Raw genomic sequence first — 15,588 nt, 5'->3', positions numbered from 1 at the left:
CTACTGTGGGAGCAAAACTTTTCAAAATGGTTTTTGGGAACTGACACACATTATCTTGCTCAGTAGTGTACTGAAGGATTTCTTCCTTTCTAGGGTAATAAAGACAGTGAAGATTGAAAGCCTAGCAGGGGTCCATCAACATGTAAAGGTGCTGTCTCATTACATATAAAGGTAATATTTTGGTCCTAACCTCCTTTGGAGTGATTTTGTTGTATTGGGAATTTCCCTGCTTCCTGGATAGTCATTCTCACCAGGATTAAAGCGCAGACTTTGCTATTTTATTTATTTATTTTTGCTTTGGCTGCTTGAGTTTGACTTTTGGTAGGAGTTCTTGAGTTCTTAGAACAGTCTTGTTAAGAGTTTGGGGTTTCCTAAGCAAGTGCCACTTTATAGTGAAATTTTCTTTGCTTGCATGTAGACTGTTGAAAGTAATGGAGGCTTTAGGTCTTAAGTATAAAGCTGGTGAATGCAACTTGATTGTAATACTGCAGCTTGAATGTAATCCCCAATGCTATGTTTGAAATTAATTTATGACTGGTTTTGAAAGGCCTGATGAATTACTTGTGTCTTGGTAGCCTAAACTCTCTAATTAAAAGTGAGGACTACACCCAAGAGTGTCTGGTGTTTGCTGCTCTGGCATGGTCTGAATCAGAGGTCTTAGAGTCAGGCTGTGCTATTCAATAGTAGAGAGTAATTGATGGAAGTGCTAGGAGCACTTTCTCCGTCCCACCTCCAATTAGACAAAGAAAAAGAATGATCCAGTGTGTTTTTGGAACGCACAACACATAAAGGTGCTGACTCATTACATATAAAGGCTATATTTTGCTCCTTCTTTAGAGTTGAATTCAGCCTTGCATGGTGAGTAATTGTAACTCTTAACTCTTTTCTTGGGTTAGATACTCCTGTCTTCTCCACTGAATCTTGGGGAAACAAGAGGTAGATTGTGGTTTACCTTTATTTTGAGTTTTTTTAAAAGATTTATTTATTTATGCATAAAAGATCTGGGGCACAGGCCAGAGGTGGGGGTGGTGGTAAGAGGATTCACCAGAGAGAGTGGGCAACAGAACAGGCAGATTGACTGAAATACACTGCTGAGGGGAGCTGTGGGCGAGACAGGAGAGGTCTGCTGTGCCATGTGGGTTAGCTCCCTAACTGGGGATCAAACTCATGCCACAGTGGCTGCAGATAGCTTCGTAGTGCTGAGACTTAACTCCCTGCGCCACCAGGGAGTCCCCTAATTTATGAGTTTTTGTGTGAATGTCTACTTTTCTCCCTGGGCTCAACCCATGGAAACAAAGTGAGCCCAAATCAAAGCCAGCACACTTGGCTTAATTACTGCAGCAGTTTTCTCATCTGAGGAAGAAGAATATTATTCACAAAGGGTTTCCTTTAAGAAGGTAGATGAGCTAATATCTGTACGCCTCTAGCACAGAGCTTGACATAGGGGAGTTTCTCAGTAACAATCAGTAACCCCTTTCTCTTCCTAATCAGCCAGGGAGAGGAGAGTCATCTCAGATAACCTCAGTGAAAGAGAAATCCTATCGGGTCCCTTTGGGGATTTGATCTTCAACTTTAATAAAAATGATTTTAGAGTAAGCATGGTGCTAACATAGCTTCAGGGGCACATCTGTCCTTAAATACTGTTCTGGACTAAAATCCCAAACAGAGTTCCAGTATTAGGATTTTCATAAATTTTGTGGGGATGATGTCTATTTAATACAAGTTATTTATTTGATAAATGTTGTCCTTTTAATGAATGAAAGAACATGCTAATCTGTTTTGACATCCTGCTAATCCCTCCCAAAACCATTCCTCCTGTTCTTTACAATGACAGAAGTTTGATGTGTCTTCCTGATTGTCCTGCTACAGTTTACATTTATCTGACTCCATTGCATGAAAATGATGCCATGTGATAATTGTAGCCAGTAAGATATAACCAGAAATGACTACTGCAATTTTCAGGCCATATCCTTAAAATAGGGCTGTTTGCCCTCCAATTACCTTCTCCATCCTAAATTGGAATGCAGATGTGGGAGATGTGAACTGTCTTTAACCAAATAGCTGGGGGCATCATTCAAAGGGTAGCAAAGCTACAGACAGAAGGGAACAGGGTCTCTTGACCATCTCATGCAATGTTGCTGTTTCCTTGTGCTTGAATGTCTCCCAGTTAGGATTTTAAGTGTAGGAGAGAAATGAACTTTTTAAAATATTGTTTAAGCCGCTGTTATTATTGAGTCTTTTACAGTATCAAAAACCGATATTTTAACTATTCTATAACCATGTGAGGAATGCATCTTAGTATGACCAATTTTATGAGGTTTCTGTATCATTTATTGATTTTCAGAATTACTCCTTTGTGTCTTATATTTCAGGTAGCCAGTAAAAATCACAAATGAATTAGTCTTTGCTCCCAGTGGTTAAGGAGTTTACATGTTTCTAAATGATATATCAAATCTAACATGGTTTGTGTTGATATTAGCTAGATCATATTGAATAGCTGGTTTGAAGTGAAAAAATAAAGGTCTTTTGCTCTTATATTTTAATCATAACTCTTCTGGCAGTGCAGTGGATGTGATTAACTCCACCTATTTGATGACTTTAATCAGGTAATATCAACTGCAGTGAGTTGGTTATATATTATGGGCAGAAAAATTACTACTATTGTGTCAACAGTTAAGGATATTTTATCTTTACAGATAATTTTGTCAATGGTAGTGTCAAACTCTATTTCTTCAATAAAAATGAGAGTATGCAGACTAGTAGAAGGTAGACTGTTGGTTTTAATTTGAAAGTCAAGCCTGTAATTTTATCCAATGTTTTACAAACTTTTATTAAGTACCTACTGTATGTCTTATTTACCAAATTCAAAATGAAAGTATATAAAAAAAGATGAATATTTCTATGCTGAAACATAGGACAAAAATTGCCTTATAATCAGCATTTGCCAAAGGGCATGTGTATAAGGAGCTCTAACCTACCAGGGCAAACAATCACATGCCATGGGTAAGCCTGCCAGAGAATTAAAGGGCATTTGGCATACAGCAAACACTAAGTTTGCCTTGAGCCAGATCTACTGCCTGTAATCCTGAGCATTTAAGAATAAAAGGACCAACACAGCACAGTAGCATCAAGATAACTAGAGGCAGAGAACTAGCTCAACAGTGACACTGAACAAGTTTCAGTCTGTCCTGGTAATTGGGAACAGAGCAGATGTTTAGAAAGCTGAATAATTCATAGTTACAAGGGAGCAGCTTTTGCATGGGTGGGTCTCATCTCCTAATATAACTTTGTAAATATTAATAATAATCTTATGGGCAGCAGATGATTTGAATCTGCTATGTAGATAAGGTAATGTTAGTAGAGAATGATTAAGCAGGAAAAAAAAACCCTTTTCATCAGAATAATTTGTAAATTAAGGATATCATTTGCCATGAAATGTAAACCAAACTGATTTCCAGAGTATCTGCCACTTTTTTTGTGCAAATTCCAAATGTAATTTTCAAATGAATGCAAATAAATGCACACCCTAGAGTTTGGTGTGGTATGGTAAATTGGTTACTCATGGGCTTCTCAAATGCTCTGGCAAGACAGAAGCTGGGTGCAAGGTTTTAATTAGGGCCTGTAGAAAACCTTGTAGTACATGCCAAGCACTTACTAAGAGCTAAGAAATTTTAATAATAATTCAAGTTGACTTCTACATTGGTGAGTTTCCTAAACGATCTTCAAATATCGATGTAGCCAGGATATGGCAAGTTAACTGCAGATGTGTTCATTCATGAGTTTGAGAAACATTTTTTTTCCAAGGAAAAAAGTTGTAAGGGAAAAATATTTTCAGTGAAAAAATGATTTGTAACCATATAATCAAATGGCAAAACATTCAGTGATGTATACAGCCATTCAGAAAGGCTTGCTGGCTTTGTGTGTCGACCCTTAGCATTTATCCCTAACAGTCTTATAGAGCAACCACTGTATTTTCTCCTTTCTATCCTCTTTATTTCTGCTTTCCTTCTAATGTTAATTGCTCATATTTTAATTCTGAGAACAAGACTCTATTATTTGAAGATCAACAAATATAAATTCCAACCTTAATATAATGTGGAATAACCCACATGGACCAGTTAGCCTTGGGTGGTCTCTGTGATCTTTCCCTTTGGCAGACAAAAGAGGCATTGCAAGAGGTGGTATGGAATTTTTCTGAGCAGATTAAGTTAATTATAGGAAGGGGACACTTCCCTGGGGAATGGGGAAGCCTGGGCTCTGTGGCAGAACAGTCCCTTTCTCTAATGAAGGAGTCTATCCTTGACCATTCTTCCTTTGTGATCACCACCTAGACAGTGGATACGTGAAACCATCTTTCTGGATGAGCAATCCTTTTTTTTCCTTCTTTTACTTATGTTAATAGAGCCAAAGATGGAAGACTGCTAATAGTCTTAAATTCGCGTTTCAAGTTACAGAATGTTGTTTTGAATGAGCTAATTAATGTAAAAGCACTTTTAAAAATTGAAGAATCTGAAGAGATATAAACATAAATACAAACTTGCTTTGAGGAGCTTATCATTTTCAACTCTCCTCTAGAAGACCAAAGATTTACTTACATGTGGAAGTGTCTCAACCAATTTTTAGTGAACTGAATCAAGAATAAGCAGGGGAGGTGGATTAGTCTTCTGTCAGAGAATTATACTCAGAATAATGCTTAGTCCATAGTAGGTGCTCCATAAAGGGTAACTGTTATATTGAGGAGGGGGTTTGGGAAGGTACTCAGAGGTTACTCCAGCCTATGGTGGTGGGGGGAGTGTTTGTTTTGGATAACCATTTGACTCTTGTTTCTGCTAAGATGTAGATGAGATTGTTAGGTATGAGCAAGAGGAAACTCTGGAAGGTGGGGATAAGGGAATAGAGCATATGAAGGAGAGAGAGAGGTGAGAGTAAGGTGAGATGTCAGAACATGCCACAACAATTGCTTCAAAACCAGGGGTGCCACTGCCAGCTAAATTTGCTCTTGACTTTGAGTCAAGGTATACTCAGATAGCTGGGAATTTTTAAAATAAGTTCAAGACTTTCCTTTTTAATTTATTTGTACTTTAGTCATTGTTTAATCTTCAGTTGGTCTCCTGAAATAGGTGGTATTTTCAAATCATCCATCTACCTGTGTATTCATCACTCATTTTCCATTATTTATTCATTCATTTACTGAGCAATGTATCCACAAGTATTTCTACTATGTCCTAGGTGTTGTATTAGGTATTGTGTTTTTGAGGGGAGAATAGAGTTCTTCCTTTATTGATGGAAATGCAGTTTACTGAGCTCCTTTTATTAAATTGAAAAGGCTCCTGAATTAAAAATAGTCATAATATCTGGGAAATTAAAAATAACAACAGATGAACTATTGAAAATCTGGTTAACCAATTAGTCAAATATGGAGAGTGAAAAACATGCTTGGAATGATTTTAACTCATAATTGAATCAGAATAATTTCTTGACTGTTTCTAGGCAACAGCAAATTTAAGAAGAAGAAACAAATGGTGTTTTTTTTCCTTATTTTGCCTGTTTCTCTTTTCTGTTCTGTCTTATGTTGTCAAGAAAGAGCAGCTTGTCTACCTCTCTGCCATGTGATGTTGGATATGACTGTTTGGGTCTGAGCAGGAAGACAATAGAATGTGATATTTTCATGCACCATGAGTAGCTTGTGCTTGATAAGTCACAGGTATATCAGCGCATTATGAATGGGTTAAAATTAAATAGAAATCATGAGCTAACCTTTGATAAACTATAACCAGCAACAAAAAGCCTTTATATTTTTCCATTACTGCTTTAGGTTCCTTTTTAAAGCTGAATCTCATCCTTTATTTTTTGAGTTAACTGCGTAGATCCTGGCTTTCTAGGAGATTGTCAGAATGTACTTTCTAGAATGCAATCTCCATTGTGCAGGAATTTCCATTAAGTTCTGTAGGATGGTTATAGGTGTGGTTATGGCCTACTCTTCCACTTTCTCATGACAGTCACCAAGAAATCCAATGCTTCGTGTGCACCTCTGTCCACTAGCAACATAGGCAGAAGGTATAGGTAAATATTTGGAGACAAATGAAAGGTCACAGGAAGGCTGAGGGTCAGAAGGGCGCTTTGGAATCTTAAAAGAAAATCCTTGCTAGAGAACATTTAATCATATGTAGCTAATGCTTCTCGAAGGGAATACTGTGTATGTGTATCTTTCTCCTTGGCAGTTAACCTTTTGTGTTTTATGCTTATGACATTTCTGTCAGGCTCTCTGAGTGCTCCAGTTACAGTCAGAGGTCTTTGGAAACATTCCAAGAAGTAGCAAGTATCTGGAGGGGAGTGTGATGGAAGGCAGTTTGGCAGAGAGAGTCATGGAGAACTGCAGGGCAGTTAGATAGGAAGGAGAGTCCAGGCAACGAACAGCGTAGCTCTTGGGATGCTTCTGATGATCTTGGGGTGTTGTTTTGGATGGAGGAAAGCAATGGAAGTAACAGAATAGAATTTCTAAGTCAGCCCGTAAATGTATGCATTGGATGTTGGAACTGAGCAGTGGCTGCTGGGTTTGCACGTGTACCAACAGTCAGGATGCAAACGCTTCAGTGGTCACGGTAAGAGCAGGCTCATTTGTGAAGCAAATTGAAACTCTATTTAAGCAAAGTGATTCAGAAGGAGGTGTTCAATATAGCTTTCCTCCCGGCAACATTTCCTCCTAAGATATTAATCAGGAAACCAGGCAAAATACTCCATAATATTGTTCCTAAGCTAAGACTGTGACTCAAGGACAAAAACCATGGAAACCCACTTATTTTCTGAAATGTTCCTTCTCTTTGGAAGAAAAGATGAGAGGATGAATAAGGACATTTGCTTTACTTAAAGGTTATGTGTGAGTCAGGGAAACTCTGAGTGGTTTTTAATGTGGTAAAATGGTGACATGAACATCTCGATAAAATGAGGCCTGTAAGAGTGAAATCAAGATAGATTGGAAGTAAAAAATGCTGCAAAATCCTGTAAGCATTTATATGATTTAACTTTCCTACTGTTTTTCTGCAGGATTTGAGTCACAATTTTATTTTTATGATTAGTACTTTTAATTTGATTTTAATGCCTGGTACTCAGTTTTTTAGCTGTCTGACTTGAGGCAAGTTAACCTCTATCAATGTCAATTTTCTCGTCTGTTAAATGCTGTTTACCTCAGAAGGTAGCTATGAGAATTCAATGAAATAATATGTGGAGTGCTTAGCACAGTGTCTGGTCAATAACAAATGTTCTGTAAAAATTAATCTCTGTTATTAGCATTTTGGTCTTCAAGCCATAAAGAAAATCCATAGATTATTCTCAAATGAAAGTATCTTAGTTGTATGATGATCTCAGTTTCTTCAAAGAAATAAGGAAATCTTGGCATAAAGAAATGAGAGATCTTGGCTAACTAATGAAGACTGTTGGATAAAGCTTTAGGCAGTGTCCTTCTTTGAGTTATTTTTGATTCTTAATAAGGAGTAGTATCCAATAGTTTTTGAACACCTCCCATGTGTCAGGCATGAAAGTTGATTTACACATAGCAGTCCTATGAAGTGGCTGTAGCTGTGCCACTACTACAGACAAGGAAACCAACCAAGGCCTGAAAAGATGAACATGGCCAAACTTAAGTACTGTGGTGGACAGACAGGGTTTGAAATGCCAAAGGCCTTGCTCTTTCAGTTCATCATACAAAACTGTGGAAGTAGAAGGGATGGAACGTCACAGGGAAAGTCTGGCCCTGTTGCAGCCTCTGAGGTAATAGCAATATTTCTATTTTGATATTCCTATTAAAGCCTTATCCTCTTGCTGAGAGGCCTGGCAGATGGCAAATGTCACTCTTGAGCAGACACCAAAGTCAAGTGATAAATCACTTTCCCTGTTCAGGGAAGAAGGATGGCTTGGCCTGGTTCAACTTCATTAGTTGGTTTGGTTGCTATTCAGAACTAACTGGAAAATATACTGTATTGAGCTGCTAAGGAAAAGCTTCTTGAGCACTGTGAGTAGTTGCTTAGGGCAAAGATTGAATTTAGAAACGTGTAACTGATTATTTAGCAGCTTTAGGAATATCTGGGGAGGAAGTGCTCAGTTATCAGGTAAAGCTATGTTGGCTGCGGGATTTCTGTAGAGCTGGGCAGTAGTAGAGGCTGCTTAATACAAAGCATGGACATGTTTTATCTCTGAATGTTGCTTTAGCACATTGTTTCCTGAACATGTTTAACAAAATAAACATGCCTTTGTGGGCCACAATGATGCAAATCCTTACTATTTGCAAATACATCTTTTTTGGACCATTTCTTAAACTAAGCAGTTTGTTGTTAGGTGTTTTACTATATCCAGAACATTTACACTTGCAGGTATCTTTTCATTTTACTGCAGGAGAAAATTGAATCTGACATGCTTTTGAGCCTCATGTCTATCCTTCACAGGCTGTGTGACCTTAATTAAGTCTCTTATCTTCTCTGAGCCTATTGCCTCATTTATGAAATGGAGGTGTCATGCTTCCTTTCTAGGACTGCTGTGAGTGATAAATCACAGTGTAAGTGCAAGTTCCTTGTAAATTGCTCTAGGCCATTTTAAAAATGAACCATATTGTTATTATTTACATTTGGGGATTAAAATCATTTGGTTAATGGCATCCTGAAGATATAAAATAAATTGGTAGTAAGATGACAACTTTGCACATTGAACAGACATGTAATTGGTAATTGAACAAAGACATTAGGAGGCCAGGGATGAAGATACCAAGTGCAGTGTGTGCTGTTTGGAGAAGAGAGAACCAAGAACTTGCTGCCAAGACTTTCTCTAGGAGTTAAGAGTTTTTCAGTCCAGAGGGGTTGCTATGGGTGGTTATTTAATAGGCAGCACAGAGCAGTCAAATGCATTAGTCTCTGATCTGTTACTTCTTCCTTGTGTGAATTCTTTACTCTCTGCAGAAAATGAAGATAATAGTAGTTGCCTTGCAGGGTTATGGAGATTAAATGGGATGATGTTTATAAAGTGCCTGCATGTAATATGGCTCAGTAAATATCTTTCTCTTCCTTTTTTTTTGTTGTTGTTGTGTCACATAGGAGATTTAACTAGGCGAGATGCTATCAATTCCACTTGAAGCTCATGTGCTCCTTAGAGCATTCAGGCAAGACCTGAAAGTCATCAGTAGGTCCAGGTTTCTGTGGGATTACTCAGAATGCTGCCCAGACTTTCTAATGGAGTTTGAGTGTATGTTGCCACTTCGATTATCATCAGCTACAGAGAAAGTTGTAGGTGTTTAGTATTTGGAGAGACTCTAAGGAGGGGACTTGAAGGAAGCAAGTCCAGGGATTAAGTCTAGCACATCTGCGGAGATACCGGCTCTGCAATGAGGAATGAGGAAAGTAATCGGCTAAGGCAGATGTTGGTAAAAAGCTCTTGCTAAAGGAGGCCTTAACAGAATCAAGTTTCCCAAATTGTAGAGTTGATTTTTTGAGTATTTGTATCTGTCATTCAGAAGCACTTCAAATCTTTGAGCAAACAACTGAGAAATTTATAAATGTAAAAGTATATCACATGAACTTTTAAAGAATTATTACTTAAAAACCACCTAAATAAGCCTGAGTAGTCAATGATTTTCACTATTAAATATAGAAGTGCAGATAATTAAGTAAATAAAGTGGAAATTGCTTGAAAAAAGGAAGTTTTTTTTTTTTTTCCCCCTGTCAATTTTAAGCCTGATGCCATCAGTTTGTATGATATGGTAAAGATAAAATATGGTCCTACCACCACGATTGGATATTTTTATCTTCTAGGCCTTTCTTATAATTTTCACTAAACATAAAAATTTGCAGGGAGTGAGGTTTTGAACATTAACTGTGTTTCCAAGATACATGTTTTAAATGATTGTCATTATTTGTCCCAGCAGAAATTCCATCTTCTTTCTACATAGGTTACAAAATGCTTCTGACATTCTCCATATCTCTTTCTTCCAGGCTATCAATATTTTGTGATAATACTAATAATACCATCTTATCTTTGCACTTTGCAATTTTTCCATGTCTGTCACATCATTTTAAGTCAAGGCAATTTAAAAACTTTATGGGTATATCAGAAGTTGCTGACTACTATGTACGATGGGGAGGGAAGGGCATGGAGAAGTGAAGGCAACGACTGTGATCAAAGAGGAAATAGAAGAGGGAGAATGTTACGGAGTACTTCTAGAGTGTCTGCTCTTCCAAAATATCATGGTGGTGACTGGGGAGGGCCTGGGAGAGGTGTGATGGTGTAAAATGCCCTTAAAACTGTTAATTGGTGGCCTCTATGGTGGCACAAGGGGTTAAGACACAGCATTATGAAGCTATTGGCAGCCACTGCAGCACAAGTTCCATCCCAGGTCAGGGAGGTGACCCACATGGCACAGCAGACCTCTCCTGACTCGCCCGCTGCTCCCCTCTGCAGTGTATTTCAGTCAATCTGCCTGTTCTGTTCCCTACTCAATCTCTGGTGAATCCTCTTACCCCCTGCATCTCTGGCCTGCACCCTAGCTATTGTATGCATAAATAAATAAATCTTAAAAAAAAAAAAACCTGTTTTCTGTCCTAAGTGCGAGTGGGGTTGGGGTTGTGAACTCTTATAATCACTGTTTGGTGTCAGGTAAGTACTAGCAGCTTAACATATATATTTTTTTAACCTGCTCATCTCTAAAAAATCAATAATGCTACTACCATTTCGTAGATGAGGAAATAAGATCAGAGAGCTGCAGGTAAGTCACCAGTATGTATTTTAAAAATAAGTCTTGTGTTGCTGTGCATAGGTGACACAGTAAAATTTCAGATGTTGCCTGCTGCTGTATTTCCTCAGTCTTTATTAGAAATCCAACTGGAAGATCTGATTGTCCTGTCAGAATGAGGATTAGTCTTGCACATACAACATGGAACAAAGTCAAAAGGCAAAGGTAGACATGGAGTATCTGTGAGGTCCATACCTGAGGATACTTTGTTCTAGAAGCTGAATCTGGTGGTGGTCTTGTTGATTTTGCTTCTTCATCTCTTCCTGTTCTTTTCCGCTGCTGATTCCATCTAGAAGCCATTTCTCCCTCAAGGCCTTTTTCTGATACCAGGAAACAAAAAGATAAGTTCTTATATCAATTAACAATTTTGAACATCTCTGTCTGCTTTCAAATCTTATGAATTTCAATCGTGCATATAGTAAAGAGAAATCACTTTCTCTCACTGCCTTACCAGACTTTGTTGTCCCCCTTCCAAAGCCAGTTATGTATCTACTTTGTATTTTGTCCTCGAGGTCTAGTTTAATCCCCTTCTTCTCTATGATGCCCTCTATCTTGCAGCCTCTGCCCCAGCCCTCTCCTGACCCTCAGAGAACTCTTCAGTTAGGCAGCTCTGTGTGTTTGCACACACCACACTGCCTGTCTGTAGCGAGAGGGCCCTCATCATGTGATCTTCACTGTAATTTGTTTGACGGGTGGATGTCTATCTTGTGTCCTTAACAAAGTAAAATGTTCCTTAAAGCCACTTTGATATTTGCGTTTGCAAAGTATTCATTCACCAATTATTCCCTGGAAACGGCCTGTGTGAAAAATGGTGAGAAGTGAGAGGATTTGTCACCACTAAGACTACTTCGATAGCTGTTTTTGCTGCCTGCAACAAACGCAAAAATGATTTCTACCTTTACGACAAAAGCTGAAAAGCCAGCACAGTGGAAGCATCTGCTTTGTGGCAGCATGTGCTGCCTGCTGAGGCCACTCATGAAAGCAAAGTGGCTTAACTAGAATTTTCGAAAACAGGAGGATGACTGTACTGCAATTTTCAGTTTGAGTTTCTCTTTTACTTGAAGAAAAGTCACTTTCTGCCATTGCAAATTATTTGCAACGGGGAATGGACTGTGTCTAATACGGTGAGAAACTGGGGGATTCATCATTGCTTATATCGTCTTACAAGAAATGCTGAAAGTTCTTCAAGCTGAAACCAAAGGATGCTAACCAAGGGCATGAAAACACAGCACCCCAGAGAAGGTAAGCGGGTAGTCAGGTTCAGAAAACCATAGAGACGGGCTTCCTTGGTGGTGCAGGGGATTGAGCACAGTGCTATGAAGCTGTCTGCAGCCTCTGTAGCATGGGTTCAATTCCTGGCCGGCCAGGGAGCTACCCACATGGCACAGAAGACATCTCCCGGCTCGCCTGCTACTCCCCTCAGCAGTGTATTTCAGTCAGTCTGCCTGTTCTGTTCCTGCTCTCTCTCTCTGGTGAATCCTCTCACGCTCCCGCACATCTGGCCTGTACCCCGGTTCTTGTATGCATGAATAAATAAGTTTTTTAAAAAAATGAAAACCCTGGAGCTGTGACATGCTGTGACATGATGATGATCAACTACTTTCTAGTAAAGGTTAAAGAACAAAAGTACTGGGGCTCCTCATGGCCTAGGGGGTAAGTCTCTCCATGCTCACAGCTATGGCCTGAGTTCAGTCCCCGGCCAGGGAGCTAACCCACATATGTGCAGCAGACCTCTCCTGTCTCACCTCACTCCCCTTAGCAGTGTATTTCAATAGATCTCTTTGTTCTGCTCCCCACTCTGTCTCTGGTGGTTCCTATCAGCCCCACATACCCGTGCCTCTGGCCTGCACCCCAGCTCATCTGTGCAAAAAAAAAAAAAAAACAAAAACCAAAAACAAACCCCCCCCCCCCCCACAAAAGTCTTTATGATGCATTTATTCTCAAATAGTATTGATGGGTCAATCTACATGACAGTGACTTTGGGAGCCCCATGTCACCCCTCCATGTGAACACAAGCTTCACTCACCCTGCACCAAAGCTCCAGTGTTGATATCCTTTCCTCTCCTCTCCCCTACACCCCTCTGGCGACCACTATTTTTCAGAGACTAAGAATTATTTTTGTTGTGTTTTGTCAGTTTGTTTTCTATGGTTATTTATATTCTGCAAAAAAATGAAGCCATCCGCTGTCTTTTACTTAAAGGACAAAAGTATTAAAAATAGCTATAGCTTCAATAATATGTCAATGGATAAAATGGCAAGAGGAAAATGGGAACTTTATTTTCTGGAATTTCTCTAACATGGCAACAAAAATGAGAGCAAGTCAGAATTTTTTGGCCTTTTTTAGAAGGCTATTCTAGTGAATATCCCTGGAAATAAATATCTCTGAGTTTAAAAATTAAATAAGGTTGATGATGCTAAATAATTACCAACGAAGGTTTATTTTGACTAAGGCAGTGGTTTTCAAGCCATTAAAAAATGTTACACTGATTAAAATTCTACCCAATATTAATTTATAATTTGTACACTAGATAAAACTGCTCTCATGGAAGCAGTGAGGGCTCCTGGAAGTCTGAATTTTCCCAGAACACAATTTCAAACCACTAGAGTAAGTAACAGCCTCACCCCATGTCATCATCTGTGCTGGCCTTTTCTGAATCTCAAGCATTTGCTGGTGGACAACACCACAAAAAGAGGGGTTTTTGTTGCTTCAGTTTGTAGCCAGAGATTGTTTCTTCACACTGATATCTTAACCCTTAATTACAGCTATTCAGCTGTTGTAAAAATATTTTCCCACAGTACAGTAAATATTATTAACAGAGGTCAAGCTTTAGTTCCTGAGGTCAAAGATGCCAATAAAATCTAAGTATATCAGCATTTTAAGAATTTACCTTGATTTTTAATTTATTTTTTATTTGATGGAATAGGATGATAATCATACTAAAGAAGACAGATGACAACTATCAAAGTAAATTACAGCCCTTATAAACCACCTACAAGGGTAGTTCCAGTCAATTATGTCCATATCACTGTAAAACACTCAGCTGGTATGGTTTTACAATGTTGAGTAGCAGAGGGCAGATGATTCAAGTGATAAGATCAAGTTAAGTGATCAGGGAGTAGGGTCTTTGAACTTTGTCTAGTTAGGAATGGGAATAATTTTAATTTTAGCCTTTATAATTTTGTTCATAATTCATGAATAGTTGCTGAAATCTGAGTGAGAACTTTTTGCATCTAGATATAAAATATACAATTTGGACGTGCAACAAAAATGATACATACAACCACATAATAATTAAAACATAATTCACAGTATACACTTGTGCTTTTTTGTTAAACTTGTTTATTGAGGTGACATTGTTTATAACAGTGTATGTTTTAGGTGTAGAGTTTCATATAGTGTTCATCACACCAGACCCGAGACTTGTGCTTTATGTATGTATGGCTAATGAATATAATAAAATCTATTTCACAAATAGTTAAAAATGATATTAAGTAAATAGATATAAGTGACATGTGGGTAATAGAGATTTTGGCAGTTTTTAGGGACGGGGTTTTTCTGAAATACTTGTATCTTGTACACAGCAGTTAGAGTAGACTTTATGAAAAAGTTAATTTTTCATACCTTCAATTAAATGGACTTGCAGGAAAGACGTTTTCTAGTTTGAGTGAATTTTGTGTTTCTTGGTGACATCAGATAATAGTCATGTCACCAGGCAAGGAAATCCATAATGCACAAATCTCAGACATGTTGGAATATTAGGATGCTAACTCTGTCGTAAGGGCTCTCTTTCCAGCACCTCATCAGTATGAGTGTCAGTTTCTGGAGCTAAGGAATATCAGAGTGTATCCCTACAGCAACTTTAAAATATGTGCACTATTGATACAGAGAGACCACTTTGTAAATGTATGTTATGTTGTTTAAAGTGGGTCATAAAAGTATAATGAAATAGTTTGCAATTAGAAAAGTGGTGAGAAGGGAACGTAACTGGAATCGATTTTTAAAATACTTCTGCACATTTTTGAACTGTTTTGGAAATAGAACTAGTTGCTGTTTAGTGCAGTCAACTATTTTCTGAAAAGCTTGGCAGAATAGTGCTTTTTTGAAACAGCTACTTTTTTCTCTATTTCCTTTGCAGTTAAAGCCTTGCATATAGTGTTCATCACCCTGTAACTGTCACTATGAGTTTGCTTCAGTTACCTTTTTAAGGGCACAGATCAACCTTTATATTCTTAGTCCATTATTGCATTGCACATAATAGATACTTAATATTTATTGACTTAAATGCCCTATTTCTTTAAATGTATACCTGTATAAATTCTACTGATCTGATAAAATTCCACTTAAATCACACACCTTTAATATTAGAGACTTCTTTAACCACCCAAAGAATTACTGCTTATACCATATTAAAAAAAATCATTTCTTATTTAATATTGAATTTCCCACTAGCTTGCAGGCCGAAGGGCTACAACCCTCCAGGACCACAACTAGTCTCTATGGCATAAATATGTAGATTAGGAAGAGATACATTTCCCCATCCCACCCCTTTGGGCCAGTGCACAGCTTAGGAAGGTGGATAACACCTTTCTGAAGAGAAAAAGAAACTTCTTCCTCCAGAGAGAAGCAGCCCCATACCACGGTGCATGGTTCCAAGGCAGTAAGGGCAGGATTTTTGCACCACTCTTAGGCATCTTTGTGCAGCACACAACCTGCACAACTGTATACAGCAGTCCGGAACATAACACATGTTTTGATTGGACAGGGTTAGAGGAGAGCTCCTGAGTTCCAGAGAACAAACCTATTGGGAAGATCATAT

The 15,588-nt window shown here is 38.3% G+C and overlaps 1 protein-coding gene across 1 annotated transcript in view; it reads right to left on the bottom strand.

Annotated features, from left to right (window-relative positions):
- The window catches only part of PALMD (palmdelphin), a 44,145-nt gene that overhangs the window by 13,014 nt on the left and 15,543 nt on the right, over nt 1–15,588 (bottom strand). The window contains exon 3 of the mRNA XM_037500003.2: nt 10,967–11,091. Coding sequence (XP_037355900.1) covers nt 10,967–11,091 — 125 coding nt within the window. The remainder of the gene's footprint in view (nt 1–10,966; nt 11,092–15,588) is intronic.

The sequence above is a fragment of the Talpa occidentalis genome, unplaced genomic scaffold (assembly GCF_014898055.3).
Source record: "Talpa occidentalis isolate TD23 unplaced genomic scaffold, MPIMG_talOcc4v2.1 talOcc4.9, whole genome shotgun sequence".
NCBI classification, from domain to species: domain Eukaryota; kingdom Metazoa; phylum Chordata; class Mammalia; order Eulipotyphla; family Talpidae; genus Talpa; species Talpa occidentalis.
The sequence above is the reverse complement of the archived record's forward strand: the minus strand, read 5'-3'. Positions and strand labels throughout refer to the sequence as shown.